The sequence below is a fragment of the Chenopodium quinoa genome, unplaced genomic scaffold, assembly GCF_001683475.1.
Source record: "Chenopodium quinoa cultivar QQ74 unplaced genomic scaffold, ASM168347v1, whole genome shotgun sequence".
Lineage (NCBI taxonomy): Eukaryota > Viridiplantae > Streptophyta > Magnoliopsida > Caryophyllales > Amaranthaceae > Chenopodium > Chenopodium quinoa.
In genome coordinates, this window is record NW_018744537.1 from 1,676,330 (window position 1) to 1,700,984 (window position 24,655).

The window sequence follows — 24,655 nt, forward strand, 5'->3', positions numbered from 1 at the left end:
ACTAACCAATATTTATTTATTTTGAAAGAACAAACTAACCGATAATTAAATAATAATAAGGCCACTTTGAGAAAAAAAAAAAAAAATCATGTTAAGGATGATTAATCATTCTTCCGCAGCCGAACAATTTTCTAATTGCACAAGGTTAATCGAATTCATTTGCACTTGACTATAAGCGCATTTATAACCATAAGGGAAGTGATCGCATAATTAGGGTCTTTTCCATTGAACAAAAGAATCGAATTGAGAGACGCTATGCCTCTCAACCCTATGCGTTTGTAATAATTCTTCTTTTTTTTTTTCCCCAAATTTTATGATTTTTATCCTATGAAAAAAGAACGACTACCAGTCTACCACCACCAAAACTTAGCAAAAGGGGTGATAATTTCTTGAAGACCAACTTAAAAAACTTGTAACTAAATGACAATGTGAGCCAAAATTGCTTGGTTGCTAAATGGACCATATAACCCACAACCCAAATGGCTATAAGCCTACTTCTTAATTTCTTATCCAGACACCATAATAAAATGATGATAAAAAAGGAAGATTCAAATTCAAAATATGTAGAAAGTAGCGCTCAAAAAGACACAAATGCCTTAAAATAGAAAGTTTACTCGAATTAAATACAGAAAGTGTACTATTCACAATTTGAGAATCAGAAAAATTCATTGTAAGTCCAAAAGCTCCACCAATTTCTGAAGAAAGAACTCATCAATCAGAAAGGTCATTCCTTTCGTTTCCGGTTTCGGTTTCGGGTTGAAAATGGTGACAGCAACAGCAAGCTATGAAGACAAAAGGAAGCAGAGATTGGAGGAAAACAAGAAAAGGATGGAGCAACTTAATCTCCATAAACTTGCTCAAGCTCTTAAACCTTCCCCCAGAAAAACCCATTATTCTTCCCCTGTAATTTTAATTAGATCATATTAATTAATAAAGTTTATGTCTTTTTCTAGTATTTCATTTTTCAATTCTCATGTAAATTACTCTATGATTCAGGCCAAGAAGGTGAAGGCAAGATCAAGCGATTTCGGTGTCTCGTCTGTTCGTCGTTCGTCTCGAACGGCTGATAAACCTCCTCCCAATTACAAAGAGGTTTAATTTTCAATTTGTTTACAATGTACAAATTATAATACCCTTTGATTTTTTTCTAAAAACCCTTTTACATTCTTTCAATTTGTTTGTTTTTCCTTTACAGTATGCAATGGAGCCTATTTCGGAAGTTAGAAGGTGAGTTGAGTTCATCTCTACTTTCTCCACTTTTCGGGGTTTTTTTTTTTTTTTTTTTTTATTTATTTATTTTTGGGCGTAGAAAGCCACAAAGAGCAAATGATATAGACAAGATTTGATATTAGGTGTCGTGTATCATCTAGCACTTTAATGAACTAAACTAGTTCTTTCTATTTTTTATGGATGCTAAATTGCTACTAGGATATACAAGTACAAGAGAAGGGATATTCTGAATCGAGTTTACGCCTCGGATAAGGATAGGGTTTATGCTATTGAGAGAGCTGAAGAACTTGAACAACAATTAGGCTCGGAATTTCCTGCCTTCATCAAACCAATGCTTCAATCTCATGTTACTGGAGGGTTTTGGTTGGTCAGTTTTTAAACCGTTTCTTCTGCATTGTTTAAATGTTGGTTCACAACCCCTAAAAGAATTACTAGGGTTTTTGAGGAATCGGCATAAATGAAGAAAAGTCTAAATTTACTCGGGTTGAAATGTTAATGTTGTGCCACATAGAATATACAACGGTTGCATTGGATATGTTTTTTGAGGATAAAGTTATCTACTTTTTGCCCGAATTTTTAGTTGTAAGATTGTCACTTGTACACTAAGGTCTAACTTTTTTTAGCTAAATTTTGAATGTCACGTTTAGCTTAAAAAAAATGTGAAAAACAAGCACTTTTCTGATTTAGAAAAATAGGGAGTACTAAAATAGACAACCAACCTTTCCTATGCCCTTGAACAACAATTACAAGAAGAAATCTTGGGAAATCTCACATACTTATGTAAATCTCTGTTGCCATACAGAGTTTTCCTATCCCATTTTGCAAGATCCACCTTCCAGATGACGACGAGATGGTCACTCTAGTTGATGAAGATGGTGATGAATGGAAGGCCAAGTACCTTGCTAGAAAGAATGGACTTAGTGGTGGATGGAGAGGATTTTCTATTGATCATGAATTGGTTGATGGAGATGCCCTTGTTTTCCAGCTCATTGAACCAACTACCTTTAAGGTAACCTCAGTCTCTTTCTGTTCTTGTTACTACTACAGTACTACAGTCTGAATTTCACTGCCTAACATAACACCTGAATCATGTTGTAACCAAGTAAACATTTTCATACAGATGTCGTATACTTGGTATACCACACAACACACTTATATGAGAGACAATGCCTTTTAATTCATTAGAATTCAAGTACATTTACTAAATCAAACTAGTATAGATAATTAGATATAGATAATGATCATATGTTCTCTATGGATAAGCTCGGTTTGATTTTCTATTCTTGAGATTTCTAAGCCCATGTTTGGTCTTTCTACTGATAGAACTACATAATATTGAACTAGTTTCACTTTGATTATCAAACTATTTATCATACCAGAAGTAACTTCACATTTTTTTTAGGTCTACATCATTCGGGTGAATTCCACTGAAGAAGATGAAGAGCAGGAATAGTGAGGGGACAGAAAGGCTGCCAAAAAAAAAATAAAATAGAGCAGGTAATTCTTACTCTGATAATTGTCTTAATCGAGAACAATTGCTTCATTAAAAAAAAAAAACCCTCAGAATGAATTTTATTCCAGATCGTCAGTGGTGAATTACTCGAGGCCGTTCTGGCAGCAATTTTGATGGTTTTCCTGTGTTTTCTAAGAACCACAGTTTATGCTAATTGCAAGTAAAAACTGCTTCATATGTGATCATGTCTTAATCTAAATGGTCTGTTCCATAGCAGAGAATAAGTTGAACAATCAATCTGGTTTAGAAGGCTAAGTTAGTGCACGAGTGTTGAAAATCCCACTACATCAGCAAACAAGTGATTGGTACAATTATATTTCATTATGAGCCTCCTTATGTGGAAAAAACCTAACGATTTAGAATGTAAAAATCATACTACACTGAGCTATGCAATACTCAATTACACCGTAACTTGAAAGACAGGAACTAAATGATTAACATTAGCGGATTAGCCAGTGAACAGATTTGCATTGAGGATATGCCTATTTCATGTCCACCACGTTGTCTCTAAAGTTTTGTCATTTTGGCAGGTAAAGGTTGATGATGATGCTGAGGTTACTTCCAGATTCATTTTGCTTAAAAAAACGGTCATAGGCTCATTACTTGTTAGCGTTTGAAGACTATCTTATCTTCCATTTTGACTTCGGATAGGCTATGGTTCGTGTATGTAGTTGACTCAATGAAGAAATATATTTTGACTGTAGAAGAACCCAAGTAATTACATAATGTGAATATGGTACCTTTTAAACATATACAAGTATATGCCTACATATATTAATAGGTTGCGAGTACATGCAGGTTCGTGCTAGGCATAAACCCTAGTTATTTCAAGCTTATAGTTTTAGCATTTGATTTACCACTATGATATTATTATTTTTCCCACCTTTTATAATGAATGATAGCTTGGAAAAATGTCAAACTCCTATAATATGAAACCATAATATTCTAGAAACCATAATACAAAGTTAGATTATAGTAAAGAGAGAAATGATGTAGGCAATATATTACATTTCTTTTTTTTAAATTTTTTGACAACAAATAAAGACATTACATGGAATTAGAGAAAGCAATTAGACTTGTACGACAAGTAATTGAGGATTGTCGAAAGCCCGTCACATCTTTCTGAGGTCGGTTAAAGTATAGTGTAGAGAGAGATCCCCTATACCAGTCCTTTTTAGAAGAGACGCAAGTGAAGCCGTGTCACTCCAATATCCTTGCCTTGAGGCCTAGAAGCATTTTGGCTTGAATTTTATGTCACAGTCGAGTTTCATACACAGATAAGGCCAAAACTCGGTAAGGGTAGGCAGGCAATAACAGAACAGTCTTCCCAAGTAAATCTGTGTCATACACATCTTCTGTCTTCCTCGTTTAACTCCATGAGAGCACACTAATGCTTTCAAATATGGAAAACTATACACCAATATCCAAGAGCAACATACAATAAAACAGTATAATGCGCCAGACACATTGAGAATGAGGCTACCAATTCTCACATTTTTGAAATAGCTTGACTGAAGGTTCGGTCAATGCAAACCACCACCTAAAATTCAAAACCAGACACAAATTCAGCTTCAGGGCTTTAAAGGAGCAAACAATACTAAACACAGAAACAATACATAACTACCGTATACCAAGGTTTCAATTTCAAATATGAGGTTTCCTAATAATTATTAATTATATACTTGTATAAATATGAGGTTTCCAGATATAATATTAATGATATACTTGTATATGAAGTATACAGCAAAATACCTACACCTGTCCTGCTGGCACCTAAGAATTATTGACATACAATACAACTCTTCAGCCACAAAGGATGACCAAATTTGTCTGAGATGACAAAGAGGACATTCATATGTGAAGTACTTGTTTGGTTTAAATTACCTCAATTAGAAAGAAAAACACGAAGGCATTGGTTGATAACGCCAAACACAAAGGTACAATGGTGAGGGTCCCTAAACTAAATAAAACAAGAGAGAATGAGAAGGTGCACACCTTGCCAATACTTTTACCAGAATGGAGATATTCAACAGCATCCGCAACGGATTGAAGTCCCACAAACCTTCTTGGATCCATGTTAACCTGCATCAATATAAACAATCCATATGACATCTTATGCATCCTGAAATAAGATTCAATATTTTCTCTACTGTGAGAAATCTAGATAAAGATAAAAGAGTATGAAATTATAGATGACCAGACGACCAGTGACCACTATTCTAAAATTACAGGATAAGGAGTTAAAACGTAAAATGTACTGTTTAGAAAAGTAAATCTAATATATTGCAGAGAAGATTGTTTCCGGACACATAAATTGCAACGAGAGAATTGAAATAAAATTAATTAAAAAAAAAAAACCTTGCAAGCTTTGTGACAGATATACCTCAAGTTTTCCTGAGGAGTAGAGGCTAAATAATTTGTCCAGATGTTGTTGCCACAGTCGACTATATTGCACAAGGAAGAAACCGGCCTAAAAGAAAGGTGAAGAAAATCATCAATTACACATTACTTGATATAACAAGTAATCATGTCAAAAGTATAACTCAATCATAAAAGCAGAGTAACCACACATGTATACTGGTAAGGCCTAAATTAACCAAAACAACTACTATTTCAATCAATTAGGTACATAATCCTATTATCTGGAGTCTAGAAACTAAGCATGGCCCGGATAGTCCTTAAGGGAACACAAACATAACTTGCATCTGTACATTGCTCAAAATTGGTTGATTGAAAAACACCAAATTCTTGATGTTGTGCTTTAGATTAAGGGTTCCAGTGAAGAATATTTCTTTCTATTTAGGGAATGTTACTTCAGGTCCCAAGTTGGATAGGACATGAAGACTGGTTCATTGTGTAGCTTTTAATGTATTATGAAGGAAAGTATCTTTTGAAAAGAAGTTATTTCACATTGTTTGCATAATATTCTATCCGCATTATATAGAATTGCTTCTAAAAGGAGATGACGCGTAAATATAAGGTTTATAAACAGAAAAAGAACGTATGAAATTGAGAGCATAGGAAAAAGTAGGTTAAAGTCTCTTTTCACTCATGCTAGGTACTCTTTCCATTTCTGATTAATTGCAATAGTATGGTATGCACATAATCAATCAATCAATCAATCAAAGCCTTAATCTCATAAGTGCGGTCGGCTACATGAACCAAAAGTGATTATTCCGTGTAATCATCGACAAAAATCTTCCCCCTCTAACCCTTATGATCCAATGCCTCATCCTCACGCAAATCCTTATACTTCATATCCTTCCTAACTCCTTCCAACCAAGTCATTTTCGGTCTCCCTCTCCCTTGTTCAACTCCTCTATGGTCCCACTCTCCCACTCTTCGTACCGGTGCACCCTTGGGTCTCCGCCTTACATGCCCAAACCAACGCAGACAATTTTCCCTTAGTTTGTCTGCAATGCCTGCCACGCCTACTTTCTTGCGAATAACCTCATTTCTAATTCTATCTCTTAGAGTGTTCCCGGAGATCCACCTTAACATGCGCATCTCCGTAATCTCCATCTTTTAATGTGCTCCTTCTTAGAAGCCCAACATTCGGTACCATAAAGCAACAATGGTCTTATGACAATCGTGTAGAACTTTCCCTTCAATTGTAAGGGAATGCTTCGGTCACATAACACTCCTGTGGCCACTCTCTATTTAAGCACACAATTAAGGAAATTTATAGGGTGGGGACCAAAGTTGGAAATTTATAATATGTAATACTGAGTATTGAGTATAGTTGATACCAAAGGTATATATAATAGTTAGCGGGAGAGAGAAGTAATAAAAGATAGTTCAAATGGGGTTAGTGGGAGAGAATAAATAAAATAATAGTGCAAGTAGAGTTAGTGGGGAGATAAATGATACAAAGTAAAATATTAGTGGGTCCTTCTGCAATTACATAGAGATGGAGGAAATAATCGACAGCTGGGTATCATTTATTGAGCTTTTTTCCAGCATCATCAGGAAGCTAAGTGACCTAAGCCTACTGGTTTTACGTAAAAGGTAAAAGCATAATGTTATGGAGTGGGCTCACGGGGCTAAGCCACCAATGTTGGTGTATAGAGGAGGAAGAGAGAAAAAGAGGGGGACAAGATGCTGATGCAGATTGAGAGGCAAGGCAATTCCTCACAAGAAGACAAACGTCATTAAGACTCCACTAAGGGAAGGAGTAACAACATGCTACCTGATTTTCTGAATTATCAGTAGAAGACAAACTTTATTGATGCTAGGTTAATGCTTGTTATAGAATGGTTTGAATATATAAGCAATTGTAAGAAAGAATAGAAGGGTATCCAGAAATTTGTGAGAAACCTTGTATGAGAGTTGTGACCTCAAAGTCACTTGAGAGAGTAATAGCTTAAAGCTATTGTATCAACCTTCCGCCATTAGTTTTACGAATTTGCCTTAATTTCTTTGCAATCTTAAATTAAACTCGTAGTCTATAACACATATCATACAGTTCAATGTTCTTTTGATTTCTTTCCCAGTTGCCCCACTTATTCTTTCTATAAGCACACACAAGCTCAAATGAAATTTTACGAATTCTAATTTTATTGGGAAGTATGAAGTTCTAAAAACAGCTAAACCACTATCTGAATGGTGAAGACAGAAAACAATAATGAGTCCTACGGCTCCAGAAAATCAGCGTCACTAGACAGTAAGATACTGCTATTGCTGGGATCTTGGAAGGTTTACATGTAACTGTGCAAGTAGCCTTATACTTGATTAGTTGAGGTTAATTAAGAGGTTATTTCCAAATAGCAAGCTAGAAGTCTCTGGAGTTTTCTTTAACCTTGAATCTACCCATAACCTGTTAGACGGTTAGACCATTATGGAGAGTCTTCAGATTAGCAGTCTAGGCTTTGAGCTAAAGAGAAATTCCTGTGGCCTTCTGCTCTTGTTAAGTATAAATGGTTTTCTTGGATATTGTCACTATTTGTAATATTATTTTATATTTTGGTGAATTAACAAATTTACAGAAGGTTTTTGGGATTATAGAGCATATTAATGTAATTTCCCACTACTTGTGAAAAGAAAAGAACAAACAGAGATAACTTTCCAAGAAAAAAAAATAAAAAACCAAAGCAAACATACCACAGTTTGACTTTTTGCTAAAAGCTTCTCGCACAGTCCAGGATAATTTGAAGGCTTCCATCCATGCTCACCTTGATACTAAACAAAGCATGACAGTTTAACATCAGCTTGTGTATCTATCACATCAAATTTGACAGCAATTAGGTTAAGCAAGCACATGCAAAACATGGATTCTGGATCGAAGTCTCAGTTATAAGTTGCATACATTCTTAAAGAATTGCTAATCTGCTATATTATAGGTCTGGGCTGCTTCACACTTATTTTCTTCCATCTATGCAAATTATAAGTCATCATTCATGATCAGGAATTCATTTGCCTTGAAAGAATCTATTTGCTCTTCATGGGTTAGGCCGTTAGCTTGGGCTAGGTGATGGACGTACGTGTTCTCTTACTTCCTATTTCACATTATCAAATTACTAACTATCTCTGGCACTGAAGATCCAGGTGAATTTTCTTATGGTTATAGAAATCACTCTAAATCAGCCTGGGATATTAGTGATCACTGATGTGGAGATTTTCATCCTGTTGACAAGTCTCTTTTGATTGGGGGGATAGACTAATGTTAACTCTCCTTGAACCCCAGAAAATGGAGGATTTTAGATCATTATCTTAAACAAAGTGATCACTAAGTTGCTGCATTGTGTCCCTTACGCATAATTTTTTCCAATGAGAGATTCATCCAAAGATAATATTCTGTGAGATTTTTAATTTTTTTATTTGTTTTTTTTTGGTTGCTAAAACCACCCTTAATTGAGACCTATATTCTCAAAACTTACTGCAGTATAAAATTCTAAAAGAAGTCACATGAAGAAAAATAAGAAAGAGCACAAAATTAAAGAGGTTCAAATTTTACAGTTATTACTCCCTCCATTCTGTAATGTCTGTTTTAACTTAATTGTCACTAAAATTATCAATAAACTATTACTGGAAGGGTTTTAAATTGTCAAATACATTGCAAGCATCCAATAGCAAAGTGGCAATGGGAAACAAAATACTGTATAGAATTTGAAGCAGGTCTTTCACGAGAAAGCATACCTGAGATATCATTCCAATCACCACAAGCCGACCGTAAATTGCTAGGGCATTTAAGCACATATCAAACATTTCACCACCAACGGACTCATAAATAATATCAATTCCTTTGGGAAATTCCTTTTTCAAAACCTGCGATAAGGAACATTTTCCCTTTATGATAAACACAAAGCATCACAGTATAAAGTTATAAACTAAGCAGTCCTATTTAAAGCACAATATCCTGACTGACGAGTTACAAGAAAAATACATAAACTAGGGCGTGGTGGCAGAAGGATCTTATGCACACTGACAAGTCATTGATATATTTTGCAGCTACACTTTATGACAAAAAATTATGTCCAGCACCAAAGGAATATGCTGTAGATTTTACTAATATATTAGGCCACGTAATTAAGTTAACATATACTGTAAACAGCTTATAGAATAAGTTGACTATTTAAGATAAAAGATAACATAGAGAGAAAAAGAAAAGAGGGGCTAAGTCATATAATTCTATGTGAATGCATAAAACTTCTGCTGGTTTAAATTAAGTTCATTACTAATTTATGAGTGATTTTACTTTTATGAATGCACAGAAAGTTGGAATTCATCAGCTTGGGAAATTGTAACACATAGATAAGTAATTACAAGAGAAGGAAAAAAAAGGAAAGGAAGAAACAAAATGGAAAGAAGCAGTACAAATAAGTTTCACATAATATAAGCTAATTACATGGGGGTGTTGTGCATGGCCTGTTGCACAGATAAGTTTCACGCAGCATGCATGCAAAATAAACTCTTCCTTACATCGGAATTCAATAGTATGGATACACTTAACAGTTTTAACAGTGGCACATCAGGTCTCATGCAGCGTCATAACAGATGTCACTTATATGATTTTCAAGCACATATTTACAGAGCATGTGCAGAATGTCAAGTTAAAAATCCATTGCGGAACTGTAGAAAGATGTCATCCACAACCCATTAGTACATTCTTGCATTGAATCCATATGCAAACAGTTAGTAATTAAACTCATGAAAGAAACATAGAAAGAAATTGAGGGAATGATATCTATAAGCAAATTATATGCTTGAATCCATATGCATACATTCAAAGGAAAAAAAAAAAACTAGAACTTACTGTTTTTACGTCTTCTTCTTTATAATTTATTACTCGATCAACTCCCAGTTTTTTCAAAAGCATGGCCTTATCAGAACCTCCGCAAGTCGCAATAACTTTGTTTCCAGCCAATTTAGCCAGCTGCATTACATAGTTGACGGTGATAAAATATCAATCTCCAAAGGAAATTTAAAATAATTAATATCCACTATTTTGAAGCTTTCACCAAAGAACAAACAAATAATCCCTTTTTTGAACTTAGAATCTTACTCAGACAGACACCACTGAGTGAACTTGACAACAAACACTCCATCAGTGCAATGTTGTTTCAAATTGTCACCTAACCTAAGCCCACTTTCCATCAAGTTTACTCATCAATATATGAGTGACTTGGCTTAATTTCTGCAGTTTTCATTTTATTATTCTGGATTTCAGGTTAATGCATATGAGATTATACCGCATATGGGGCTTATGATAGTTCAGAAATGAATTCAATGTAAAAGGGACTTGGACGTCATCTGAAACAAAGTCATACTTAAGGGCGTTTTTATTTTTTCCTTTTTTTTTTTGGGCAATATTTCACTTAAAGGTGTCAATAATGATTGTCACCCCACCCCTTACATATTTCTTTTATAGGTTGTAAAGATTTTTGCAGAATAACATCTGAAGTTCTGGAGGATACATAAAAGGAAATGCACTGACTGAAAAATAGCATATATAGAAGGTAAGTGTATCTGTACAGCACTAAATAGTACATTGGAATGATGCCCAATTCCCCAGAAGAGCATGAGATCCACTCAGTGGCGTATCTATTCAGAAGTGTGGGTTCGAAATCAGTAATAAAAAAGATATAGGTCCTCCATTTGTTTTAATTGCAATGTTGGTGATTTCACGCTTACCAATGCACATTCTATAACCTAAATATCTTAAGATCAATTTTGTAAAAAATTATAAATAGTTGATATCATAAAAATATTTTTCGAGATGAATCTGACGAGATCCCACTTGACTATATATATTTTTTCCAACGTATGAATCACAAAAAATGATAATCAAAGGAGTGTATGTGTATATTGTAAAATTATAAACGTTGCAATTACAAAAGAACATAGGAAGTATAAATTAAATTTTAATAGATTATTTCAAATTCCAGATTACAATGGATAACTTATAACTTAATACAATGGAATACAGTTAGAAAAAGGGGATCTACAAAAGCATTCAGATTTTCATATATTTCATATATACTTTAATTTGGATAAGAAAGTTAGGAAGAAAAAATATTTAGGGTAAAGGGGTTTGATATTTTGGGTCTTTCAATGAGTTTTTTGGGATATTGGGAGTTTAGAGAAGTAATTAAAGCAAAAGGAAAAAAAAAATAAAAAAACTTAATAAAGCATTTGGAATTTCATATACTTTGGAGAAGAAAGTTAGGGAGAAAAAATAGTTAGACTGGTCGTGGGGTTTGATATTTTTAATCTTTGAATGAGTAATTGAAGCAAAAGGGAGAAAAAATAATTAAAAAAAAGGCTGGTCGTGGGATCAAACCCACAACCTTGAAGGAGTAAAATTAGTCTTACCACTGAGCTATGCTGGTTTTCCTATCTCAATTGTGCGGACAAATTGCTTATATACGTTTTTTCAATTTTTTTTTTTTTAAAAAACTTTTTTTTTTCCAAAAAAATCAGTGGGTTCAATGAACCCACTGTGGATCCACCACTGGATCCACTTTAAATGGCGCAAAGCATTTGTTAATACAGCAATAATCCACAAGAACACATGAATTTACTGTATGAGACCAATCAACCTTGTATGTAAATAGGGATGTCTATTCGGTTTTCGGTTTGGATTTAGGCCAAATCCAACCCGATCTGAATTAAAATTCGGTTTTTAATTTTCAAATCCAATCCGATCCAAACTTATCATCAATCCAATCCAATCCAAACTTATCATCAAATTTGGTTATTTGGATCCGATCCGAAAATCCAAATTAAAATACATTGCAAATTTTTAGGGCCTATAATGATTATAAGAATAAAAATGCAATTATAAAAATTTTAGTTTTGAAAACATAGTTGTACATAATTAATACAAGTATTGAAAACATAGTTTTACATAATTTATATAAATTTAATTATCAACATAATTTTACGTGATTAATATAAGCAATCATTATTTGTAAAAGCATAGTTTCATATTTCGGTTAATTCCGTTTTTTTTATCCAAACAAGGTCAATTCGATCCGATCCGAAAATTCGAATTTTGAAAAAAATTTCAATCCGATTTAATAGTTTGGATCTGATCCGAATTAATAATTCGGTTTGGATTGGATTGGATTTCGGTTTTATCGAATAATGGACGCCCCTAATTGTAAACATTGCAGTACTTGAAGGAGGAGTATACCATTTCTAATGTCAAATGGTAAAACATTACAAGATAGCCCAAAATGGAAATAAGGGACTAAGCTATCTAACAAACTAAACAAAGTGAGATGCAGGCAGTTGTAGGCTTGTGGCTGTAACCATTTACACAGAAGACAATGCAAACATCAATAAAATAATGACTTAAAATAAATGCTAACTTTACTCCTCCTGTCTAGATTAATTGTACTGCAGAACATCTTCATAATTTTGCAATCTCGTTATTTTCAAACAGCATCAGATAGAACTGATCAAATGTTTGAAAACATAGAATTTATATAGATTAGAAAGCAAATGAAAGGCAAGAAAATTGTCCATCCAGGCAAAAAAGAAAAGGGGATTTTTCATCATGAACTTCATACTGATCTACTTAGATATCCAGAAAATTACTGGATCAACCAAAATTGGCACTAGAAAGAGTCTGCAAAATTACAACTCTGAAGACCTGAAAGAAAAAAATAATATACCTGTACCGCAAACTGTCCTGTTCCTCCTGCAGCAGCAGTAACCAGAACTGTTTTTCCTGAACCCATTTGTGCTGCCTATAATTTCACTTAGAGAATTACAAAGAGTGACATTGCACTACAAAATACAAATTCTATACACACACAGACAGTCTTGATTATATCAAAGGACTTTATTCCATTTAAAGATGATAGATAGCAGTTTAGAAAAAAGATAAAAATTGAATGTTAACCTTCTCCAGAGCAATTGAAGCAGTAAGTCCAGAAGTAAGCATAGCCACAACTTCTGGATCAGGACTAGCCACAGGAAGTATAAATTTGGAAGGAACCTACATCACAGAAGAGACCACAGCAATATAATAAGCAGGCTACTGAAAAGTAGTATTAAGGAAATTTTCAGGGGAAAAAAAAACACTAATACAGCAGCATACAATCATGAATTCAGCATAACTTAGCAGCATACAATCATGAATTCAGCATAACTTCCAAAAGTCATCACTGCAGCAGCAGTGCCTATTTTCAAGGCACCCACGGAGTCACCAACTGCAGCAATTATACCGACAGCCTGCAAAATATCAATTGAATTTATTATTACTTAGTCTCACAGATAACCTGATTTTTGATGAATGTGTAGCGCAACAGCATTAACATTCAAAATTTCAAACAGCATAAACAAATGCTAATCTCATAGAGCTGCTTTCATTCTCTCTTACAATGTGTTTGGATGAGGGAGGGAGGGGAGGGAAGGGAAATGGAGGGAAAGTGCGATTTATTTTTTGTTACATGGAAATTGAATGGGTAAGGGGAAGGGAATAAGATTGAAGGATCCATCTTCCTTCCTCTTTCAATAAACCAATATCTTCTACTATTGAAAATATTAGGAAATACGGAAGCTAATCCATTCCCCTTCCCTTTCTTTTCTTCCCCTTCTCTCCATGATTGCTAACGAAATTCACTGTGTAAAACAAGTCAGAGCAACTAGCTATATTATTATGGCTTAACAACAAGAATAAATTCACAGAAAAAAGATCACGAAAAACTATTTAAATTAAGGACTGCTATTTTTAGAGCAAGAATTAATTGCATTTCCTTGTCTTTTTCAAGTTGCATAAGTGATCATTTCGCTGATTACTAGGAGACCAATTTGAAAAACTACAATTGACCCAAGTCCCTAGCTAATAACAAATGGAGGAAGTAACTCGTTCACTTTTCATTTATAAGGTCATCTTTTCTTCATAGCTGGGCGTATTATGAGTGAATCCATTAAGAAAGATAGGAGGGAAAGTTAAAAATCCTCTTTCAAAAGTTCCACACTACTAAAAATAAAAATTATATGTTTAACCAATAATAGAGTTGAACCATAATCAAATCTGAAGTCAAACACAGATTATGACCATTATGTTTAATTCTAAACATTATTAGAATCAAAATTTGACAGTCACCTTGTATAACAATTAGTCCAGAAGAAACAAGGTAGGTGTCACCTGTGATGAAGGTCAGAAATGTGAGGCAAGGGTTTAGACAATAAGAAAAGTATATAGATGGTGTTAAATGTGCGAACATATATAGGAGGAGAAGAATTAGGCACAAAGAGAAGAAATATTACATGATTAATCATAATTTATCCCATTTAGAGCATACTAAAGACCCGATAGGCTGACCATGGACATATTTTCTTCAGCAATAAGAGCCAACTTAAATACCAATAAGAGCTAGGTGTCCTCTTGTATAATTTGTTAGGTGTACCAGCATAGGGGGGAAGGGAAAAGGAGGGGGGGGGGGGGTGAGAGCAGGCAAGCAAGGGGCGGAAATACAAGCACTACATAGTGTCCAAGTAGACAACATTATGTCAGATTGATGGTATATATTTTAAGCAAATGAAAAGGTGTTTCAACTAAATTCAAGCGTCATTACACACCTCAAAACCAGCATCGAAGGGGAGCTTCCCAGCAAGATCGCGACTGTTGCCACTAAAATAGCGGCCTGAACTGAAATTCACCTGTTCATATCATGCTAGCATTAGAAACACAGCAACGTAGGAAAGAATCCAACTATTTAACGTAGCATATTATTTATAAAATCCTATTGATGATACACTATTACACTTCATTGTAATACTAAATTCAATTTAACTAGGGCTGACAAACTCCCTAAAACAACAAAAAAAACACACATTAAAAAGCTAATCAAATCTATAATAACATCTGCTTTTTTTTTTTTTTTTTTTTTTTTGGAAACCAAATCAAAAATTAAAATGACTTCTGAAAGCTTCAGCTACTAGAAACTAACCCATAATGATGCTAAGAAAGTTACTTTATACCAACAACAAATCATAGAAAGGGCCAAAACAAAAGCTTAGTCATAGAAAGGCATCTAAGAGCTCATCTCTTAAACACATTAGTCTTCCAGGTGCCAAAACCTTACAATTCACCATTCAGAAGTATCACCCCACCCAACAACCCCAAAGGAAGTATTTTGACCAGCCGTCTTGTGTTCCTGAAGAACAACAACCATCCATCAAGTACTCTTCAAACCCTTTTCACAAAGTTGATCAAGCCAACATTACAAACTTTTTGAGGACAATTTAGTTCCCACCCCCTTAACAAAGAGAAATTCCAAGTTTCTCAACATGAGAAACAAATTATGTTTCTCAAATGGCAAAGACGTAAATAAAAACACTTTTTTACTGTTCATCGGCAAAACCGCTACTTGAAGTAGTGGTTTTGCCCATAAACCGCTACTTGAAGTAGTGGTTTTACCTGTAATTTTACAAATTTAACCTCTTGAGAAACAAATTTTGTTTCTCATGTTGAGTAACTGGGGTGGCCTCCTTAACAAATAGCAGTAACGATCTGATCGCAAACATTTATAATTACTCAAATTTTACTATGTGCACTCATTGTTGCTCCCTGAATAAAGGAAATCTCCAGCTCAAGATGCTACACTGAGTAAAATAGAAAATATATAAACAGGCAAGTACTGAAAAGGAAAGTAAAACAGGAAACGAAGATGACTCCATAACTTGAAATCCAAAAAAAAAACCTAGATCTATGAATATTTTGGTACCAAGGGTTCTTGGGAGGAGTGGGAGACAGTCTCTTGCGTCTTGCCAATAGTTGCCATGATGATTGGCATTATTCCCAACTCAATGAGTTGTAGACAAAAAAAGAAAAAAAAGCTAAGGTAGGTTGCATATACTTCCATATATGATCTTATAAAAATGAAACTTACATCACTAGCATTAACACCAGCATACAATATTTTCACCAGAACATGATGTTGTTTAATAGGCAGGCCCAAAGGGGTGCGTTGTATCCTCGTAGCAGCACGGAAATTGTGATTTAAGGTGTGAACAACTCTGAAAACAGGAAACATTAAGAAGATATTAGAGCAATATTTGCTTTCAAGCCAGTGAGAAAATGTGAAATAGCGGAGAAAACAGTAGCTAGGATTTATTGAAAGTATCAGATGAGGTTTTAAGAGCACCAATGGGTGTTAGAAGTTAGAAATGTTAAAACATCTCTGATATGACCAAATGGCACCTGCCAAGCATTACTACACTAAAACGCTGTAGCACAAGTTGATTTATGTCACAAAAAATAGCAGTTACAAGAATTAAATTAAACAGGAGAGAGCTTAAAAGGAAAAAGAGATACTATGACCTATGAGACAAATTTAGAGCTAACATTAGACAATTCTCACATTTTCTCAAAGCTCTGAGGTAATTTGAGCTCCAACGGATAATTAAGCATTGATCGGCTCTTTAATTTTGACGAAGAAACTCGATATTTTGCTTCTTCCTCAGGAGTTGGCCAATACTCAAGCCCTCTACGGTTTGTTATCCATAAACAAGATCCAGCTTTAGTCTCATCTGTTATGAGCTCTATAGCACCTAAAAGGTATACAATGAAAACAAGTCAACATGCATACGTACATAACGCACAATGACCAACAGAGAAATTTAATATCTAAAGACAAATAAGAAAGATATGTTAAATAATAACTACCTTTTACCACCAAGTCCATAGGTATGAAGCCACCCAGCAAGCTTAGAAATTTAGCTTCTACGTGGAACCCTATTTCAGTTTCAACAAACTGCAGATAAAAGGCAAATGTAAGAAGCTTTGACTGAATGCATCAAGATGTGCACAGCCCAACCATGTAGAAGCTATAAGTTGTATTGTGTGACTACTCACAAAACACAATAAAACAAACTTGGACTACTTGTGATTTATCCCCATTCCTAGGCGTCCTAGCTTTACTTTTTTCTCTTCCCCCATTCAATGTTTCTACTGATTCCCTTAAATTCTATTAAGATGACCAAATAAATGCAAAATATCTGCAGAGTCAAGGATAAGAGTAAGACGTTTGAGCTGCTTAAGCTACAATGTCAGGTAGGGTATACCTTAGAATGGTGGTTGATGTTTTGCAGGGATATAAACCATAAAGTCTAGGTGCCTTGGAATTTGGTTTAAAATCTATTGGCAAGTCTGCGATTGTATCTTGCGACACTTGAGTTGAAGATAGGTACCTGGACTAATTACTTATCCTTTATTGCTTTAACAGTAACTGATGTGGGTTTCCCACAACTATTGGACAGTGGATTTTACATACGGACCAAGCATGTTATTTAAATAGAGGATTTGGTTATTATTTACACTGACTAATTAGTTATTGATAAGAACAATAATATTTTATTAACATAGTAGAATAATTAAGGAGGAAAAGGTATCCTCAAAAAAAGAAACTCTTAAAGATACATATTAGCCTGATTCCTTTTATATCCGTAGACAACAATTTAGAAAAAGCACTTAAAGAAGCTAGAGAACTTAATTTATCCCAAAGAAAATGTCACAGGATGGTAACATCCTTAAAATTTAACCATTTTCTTTCTAGCCAAACACACCACAAAATTGCCATCACTGCATTTCGCCAAATCAACTTCTCCTTCACCCACCAAAATCCACAAATCAAATCTTTACCAATCCCGAATGCTATGTTAATGAAATAATAACTCCTCATTTAACCTTATCCTCGACACTCTCCAGAAGGGCAGGAGCCGTAAGACACTTCAACCTTTCAATTTAGACCAAAATCATGGATAATTACCACAAAGGCACAAAATAGTCGAATCGGACACAAATTCCAGCATAACCTGTTTTTAGTCTATACATAAAGCCACGTCCTAACTTGTAAATTGGATGGAGCTGAATAACCTTGTAGGTTTAGTTTTAAGCTAAGATCCCCAAATCAGGAGTGAATTCAAAGTTAACAGTTACGTCTCTCCTTCATTGGAGAGTTCCCTAATAAATCTCTTAAAACCTATCCACCATTAAATCAGATTCTAAGTTTCTAAATTCGAATTTCAGAACACAAATAGAGTTACATAAACTTTCAAGACCAAATTTTCTCACCAAGAGTATTGAATTTCTGCAAAACTTCACTAAAAGATCACCTGCATCTTTAATAATATCCCTCTTCAACTAAGGTTCAACTTAAATCCTCTTCTCATTCAAAGAGGATCTTTGAGATTTTAAGTCCTCTTATTTAAAGAGGATCGTTGAGCTTTTATAAGCTCAACTCCATTTTTGAAAAGCATCAACCCCCCCCCCCCCCACCCCACCCCTTTCCAAATTAGAAAATATAAATATACAAGGCCTTGATGCATATTTTGAAACCCAAATTTGTTGGTATTAAGACCTAAAATTGTAGGCCACAGTAGTTTTCAAAGACAGAATATAATATAAATATATAGCATTGTAAAGTATTAAGCATTAAATACAGGCATCTAACATCTTACTTCTGGGCAGAGTACATTCACACGAATCCCTTGATGCTTGTAAGGACGAAGGGCTCTGGTAAATAGAGCTACACCACCTATTAACATTTAGAAATGAAAATTCGAAGACTTAGTCCTCTAGGTTTGACAAAAACCTTGAAACACTACAATGTAAACAAATGGATACCAAGATTAATCACCCATGGCCATTTACTGCCACAATAAAAAGAGCTGAAGGATGAATTATTGCTTCTCTTTTATGTTTGAATTCAGCTTCAATGCAAAGTTATATTAAAATATTCTTTTGTGCCGTTGCATTAAACTTACTTTTCGACTAGTGTGTTTGTATTATAGCCTTCAATTTTGGACCATTTTTTACTTTTCCAAACCATCAAAGACAAGAGGTCGGGGTTCTTCCCATGGACCCCACGACACCTCGGGAGGCCATTTGGGTGGTTGAAACCATTTACTTTGCCTTTAAGCCGTCAATTTAGTCATTTAGTTACATGCCTCCCTTAATTAACTCAAGGTCACCATGCGCCTTTATATGACCGACTATAGGTCATATATGGTTCCAAACAGCATTATATGACCAGGCCCCAAAATCTCCGAAATTGGTCAAAAAGCGTGGATTATAACCTGTAGTTTTGGACGTTTTTTTACTTTTTCGGACTTGGACAAGAAACAAGTCGAGGTCCTTTCCATGGACCTCACATCACCTCAGGAGGCCATTTGGGTGGATGGAACCGTCGCCTTTAAAGTGTCAATGCATCATTTCATTGACTCAAGGCCACCACAGGCCTTTATGTGACCGACTCACGGCCGTATACAGTTCCAAATATCACAAATTTTAAGTTTGATGTCTTATCCTTCCAATCCAAACATTATGTATTTTAATTTTAAGTTTCTGGACAAATAATATCAAAGCAATTTAATCCTGAGTCCATTCCTTATTATGTGCACACATAAATGACATTAATTCAGGGTCAACGGAAATATGTAACAAAGAATTTCTCCTCCCAGAAAAGGAAAGAGAAGAGTAATTGTAAAGGAAATGGAAAAAGAAGAGTAATTGTAAAGGAAATGGAAAGAGAAGAGAAATTGTAAAGGAAAAGGAAAACCTCACATCGTTAATCAGAAACCTGTTCCTCCTATCAAAGCAACAACTGTCGACAAATTTATTGTTTAATTTTATTTAAAGCATAGTACCCTCTATTCCAAAAAAAAAAAAAAAAAAAAAAAAAAAAAAAAAAAAAAAAAAAGTCAAAGTACCCCATACGGGACCCTTTAGAGAAAGAGCCGAGATTCTGCTGTTATACCAACAGGATGGTTCTATTTCACCTACATCTATATAATGTCTCATTTTGTATCCTACAGAGAGGAGTATAGGACAATATCCGCAGGCTAGGTTAGAAAATACTAAATCATCAGCGAAGTAAGCCCCTGGTTGTATGAAATCAGCAGGCAAACAAGCCGAGTTCCTCTCATAACCGAGGGTAAATAAATACGAAATGGCCTCTATCCTTACGGATAAAAGTATGTTTTTCCCTTCCTCTATTGTGATCCTATGCAATAACCTTATAAGATCTATTGAGCAACTACGCAAACATAGAAGAGGGAACATAGACCAGGACTCAGGGTAGAGACATCACAAATTAAATTGTTGGAAAAGCCCACTTATACTCTTATAGCTGGATGAAGAATAGCCCTTTTTAATTTTCATTTTATTAAAAACATAATAATTCTGCAATACAGGCTATACAACAACTTTGAACCCTCTATATCATATATACAATATCCAAGTTAATATTATGGATCATCATAATATTAATGTAATTTTAAGACTATTGTACAACATAGATGCAGATTACAAATATATTTAACCAAATTATTAATGTGTATAAAATATAAAAAACAAAATCAACTTACATTTTGGATAAGAGAGGGTATATCTTTTGTTTTAAATTTAATTCATCACAATGAAAGTCATTTGCCAAAGAAGGCAGATATTGCTGTCCAAAACGGAAAAGCAGCAGCCAAAATAATTTAAAAAATTTTACTCCTGAACGCAATTATAGCCAAATCCATGAAATGCCCTTTCACACGCGAAAATTCCTAAGTTGCATATTTAAAAAGCAGGGGAAACAGAAAAGAAATAACCAACAACCTGCCTTATTTATACATAAAAGTCAAATCTTGGGAGGGATATTCAATACTTTATGCAGTGGCAGACAGAAGCAATCTCAAACATGAAAAGTTGAAAATCAAACCTTTGGCGGCAGAGTATACTGGATCTCCTACTAATGGATAAAGCCCAGCAGAAGATCCCATATTGATGACCACACCAGTTCTCTTGGAAGCTTGCATAGCTTTAATCTGAACAGAATTTAGATGCATACAAGAACTCAACATATAGTAAGTAAAGAATGAGGGTTTCTGCAAAGAATGACAATAGTTTACATAGATTTTTTTTTTTTTAAAAAAAAGTAGTCTAGATTTTTTCATGCAGGCGCCAGGAGTCAGGCACTCATCTAATTAGAAACTAGATCACAGGTCAGCAGCAAACGCGGGCATTTCATTTACACAGCACCTGACACTTTAGCAAGTTCCAATAGCAACTTTCAGACATCGTACATCCAACAACGTGCAGATAAGTTAGATTTCCGCCAACAAACACAGAATTAAAAAAGGATGGGCAGAAATTGTGCATCCTAGAAATATTGATAGTACATTCGAAATTCACCAAGCAACAAGAACCTAAATTCTGCATGTGAACACATCTCAAGATTTATTTAATCAGTTAAAGGATATGAGCTCCAATTATCTTTCTGACTAGAAGATAATGACCCCTCTTAAAAGGTATATTCCAATATAATTCACCCAATTATCAAATCCCTGGTTGAGCCGTTATACACATTGTCCCAATCTTCCGCCTTTGGATTCCACAAATTGAACAGGGAGACTTCTCTTGTATTGTTGTTTCATATTCCTTCATAAACACAAGCAAAATTTTCTTCATTCTCTTTACATTCTAATCTAAATTATTTAGATATCCAAAGTCTAAAGTCCTAAAGAGGAGAAAGGTTTTGTTTGGTCAGCTTGTGTAGAGTGACACAAAACTAATAAATAATTGGAGTAGCAAGCCTATCCTCCCTAATGTGTATGCATAGTGTTTGGGAGTAGTAAGTGTTGAGCAGGTCATTTAAGTACTTACATTGTGATACAACACTTTTCCCTAGAATAGTCTAAGTCTACACAGATGACAGAACTGTAGAGATGTTTCGGATTTCCATTGCTTTATCATTATGCATTTACAAAATAATTGTAGGTTTTGAGAGACACGAGAAGGAAAGCCCTCTCTCAATCTGTATTTACAAGCTGGAAAATAATAAAAGGATCCTGAGAAGTGTGCAGCAACAGAGTTGCGTTCCCAGCCCTGTCTCCATGTCAAGCTGCAGAGTTATATAGCAATAAACATCATGATATTCAAAGTCTCTTTTTTTCCCACCTAGCTCTTAGCATGAGATCTCTAGGCTACATGGTCCTCTAATGGCTATAGCAGTAGATATTTTTTTTTTATCTTTTCATCAATAAAACTCATACTCCTTTACATTGAAAGATTACAAACAATATCAATCTAAATCATGGTTCATGAAGATAACACCTGACAAGAACCCCATAACTTTAGGGAAATATAAGCAAAATAGATAATAATAAACATTATCAGCAAGAAGTCATTGAAGGTCATCAATTTAAACCATAAAATCAGCGAAGTACGCATTAAAGATAAACGCATACCGCTAAAAGAGTACATTGAATAACAGCAATTAGGTTCACGTTAATAGCATGTTTCCATGTACCAGAGCCATCAGTTTGGTCCTTGTGCAATGGTACTGGAGTGACAATTCCAGCACTGTTGACGCATATATCTAACCCACCATAAGTTGCTAAATGCTTTGCAAAAGCAGAAGACAGCTCTCCTGACCAGAGAAAAATATATTATGGGAATTTATACGAGGAACATTAATGACGATGCATCAGCAAATTATTTGCATCTCACACCACCTCAATAGGATGGCGGCTCAAGATAGTAGAAAGAAGCTTTATATTGGGCAGAGAGAATACTGAAAGTTACCGGTGTTAGTGACATCACATTTTATGAATGTCGCCGATGGAAATTTCAGATTTTTATGAAACTTGGCAAGCTGCTTTTCAATAAGAGCTGTCACTTTCTTACCCTCTTCCACAGAGTAGTCAACCACTGTAATGAATACACCACTATCCGCAAGAGCTAAGCACAGAGCCTTACCTAAATGGCAACATCCCAAAGTATTGAAACCAAATTTGTTGAGACTCAAAATAATAGGCCACATTTGAAATTTACAGTTAAAACTGGTTAACTATTACTACGCAGACCACATAGTTTTACTACACGAACACGTCATTTCCAAAAAAAATGTGCACATGAATATTGAAAACCCTTTTACACTTTTGCTTATAATTGAAGGTAATAATTTAAGAACCCAAACTTGCCAAAGTTTTCCCACAAAAGTTACACGAGGCTTAATGTATTACACTTTTACAACAAGATAATATCAAACCAAGGAACAAATGATGTGATTATGCGAAGCTTGTTTCATGATTACACAGGTCCTAATTCTAACACTATTAAAACTCATCTTATTAGCACTTTCTAAAGCAAAAACAGTGTGCACATTACATTGTATCTTCCAAACTTCATCGTTGATTGAATCCTTAAATTCAAAAAGATGACTAACTTGTCCCTAATTAGTTCAAATTATGTCTCCAGTTTTCCAATATTGCAACTGTATCCTTCATGATCACCTCAACCCATCCTTCTGGTCTTTTTTTCACCGAATTCTTTCACAAAAAAAAAACCACCAGCTGATTTCCCCAAAATTAAACGACAATACATTACAAAACTATTACTATTAAAATCTGAGAACACGACAATTTTCAAGCTAACCACAAAAAAAAAAAAAAAAAAAAAAAAAAAAAAAAAAAAAAACTAAAAATCCTCAAATTCTTCAAATCAAATGAGAACACTCCACTCACCAACACGCAATAGTATCGATATACTCAAAATTACATCATAAAACACGAATCTAAATCACGGTTCAAGTTTTAGCAATTTCACAATCTACAAAGTTCGATAATAAATTCAATTAAGAGGAAAAAAAAAAAAAGCTAAAATCTATAAACATATTGCAGAATTCAGTGTTAAATTATAATGGTAAAATCAATCAACAAAGAGAGATATAATGGATGATTACCGATTCCGGAAGCTCCGCCGGTGATGAGCGCCGAGAGTCCAGGTTTGAGCTCCATGATTTACCGGCGAAATTGATCGCTTTCTCTCTCCTCCGCAATTTGCTGGACTTCCGGCGTGTACAGTTTTGCTTGCTGATAATTCCCACGTGTTGAGTGTTGGTGTCCTGTGATCTACACGGGTTAAACGTGTAACCAAATTAATAAGCACGGGTAGTATTTACGGGGTATACAATTTGCTACGTAGTGTTTTTTTGTTTAAGCAAGATTAGTAAGGATAAGATTAACTTTCATTGTGGCAAAGGTGGGTTATTAAATGACGATGGATCCAATTATTGAAGTGTACATCATTGACTTGGCTATCCACATTATTCCGTCCTTTGATTTTTGGTAAAACGCTAGTGAGACAGACGAGAGTAGTGTTTTTGGGTGAACCTTTTGTTAACAATATTACACACTCTTTGTATTAAACTTAATTAATTTCTTTAAGGATATGAAAAACGTACACTATATTATAATGCAAAAATTAGTTTAATGATGACATAGCATTCGTATAATGTTATGGTAACGTTAGATAAATTTTTAAAAACCTTTGAGTCTTTTATAAAACTATATTATAAACACAAACTTTTAGAAAAATTGACTGTACAATAAATATTATACACCCGTTATCAAATTTACTTTGACATTATAAAAAATCACCCAAAATAAGTACGGTAAATGTTGACC

General features: G+C 34.5%; 2 protein-coding genes across 2 annotated transcripts; one reads left to right on the forward strand and one right to left on the reverse strand.

Moving 5' to 3' along the window:
* The first annotated feature begins 569 nt into the window (after positions 1 to 569).
* On the forward strand, positions 570 to 3,493 carry LOC110698586 (B3 domain-containing protein At3g19184-like). Its single transcript, XM_021876045.1, has 7 exons — positions 570 to 903; positions 997 to 1,092; positions 1,196 to 1,227; positions 1,429 to 1,597; positions 2,033 to 2,239; positions 2,633 to 2,727; positions 3,274 to 3,493. The coding sequence occupies exons 1-6, from the start codon at positions 763 to 765 to the stop codon at positions 2,681 to 2,683; spliced, it is 696 nt and encodes a 231-aa protein (XP_021731737.1). The 5' UTR covers positions 570 to 762; the 3' UTR covers positions 2,684 to 2,727; positions 3,274 to 3,493.
* Positions 3,494 to 3,648: 155 nt separating this feature from the next.
* Positions 3,649 to 24,190, reverse strand: LOC110698585 (prostaglandin reductase-3-like). The gene is made up of 18 exons (XM_021876044.1): positions 23,932 to 24,190; positions 22,773 to 22,946; positions 22,436 to 22,617; positions 20,908 to 21,013; positions 18,659 to 18,735; positions 16,866 to 16,953; positions 16,561 to 16,750; positions 16,090 to 16,216; positions 14,777 to 14,857; positions 13,322 to 13,423; positions 13,092 to 13,187; positions 12,862 to 12,936; positions 9,996 to 10,115; positions 8,879 to 9,007; positions 7,844 to 7,921; positions 5,127 to 5,213; positions 4,739 to 4,825; positions 3,649 to 4,283 (listed from the first exon to the last, which is right to left on the reverse strand). The coding sequence occupies exons 1-18, from the start codon at positions 23,984 to 23,986 to the stop codon at positions 4,233 to 4,235; spliced, it is 1,905 nt and encodes a 634-aa protein (XP_021731736.1). The 5' UTR covers positions 23,987 to 24,190; the 3' UTR covers positions 3,649 to 4,232.
* Between the last annotated feature and the right edge of the window lie 465 nt (positions 24,191 to 24,655).

Coding starts and splice junctions, on each gene's coding strand:
- LOC110698586 (XM_021876045.1), top strand. CDS start 763: ATGGTGACAGCAACAGCAAGCTATGAAGACAAAAGGAAGCAGAGATTG. Junction 904..996: donor AAACCCATTATTCTTCCCCT/GTAATTTTAATT, acceptor TCTATGATTCAG/GCCAAGAAGGTGAAGGCAAG. Junction 2,240..2,632: donor TTGAACCAACTACCTTTAAG/GTAACCTCAGTC, acceptor CATTTTTTTTAG/GTCTACATCATTCGGGTGAA.
- LOC110698585 (XM_021876044.1), bottom strand. CDS start 23,986: ATGGAGCTCAAACCTGGACTCTCGGCGCTCATCACCGGCGGAGCTTCC. Junction 22,618..22,772: donor ATGTGATGTCACTAACACCG/GTAACTTTCAGT, acceptor TTCTCTGGTCAG/GAGAGCTGTCTTCTGCTTTT. Junction 16,751..16,865: donor TATGGACTTGGTGGTAAAAG/GTAGTTATTATT, acceptor TATACCTTTTAG/GTGCTATAGAGCTCATAACA.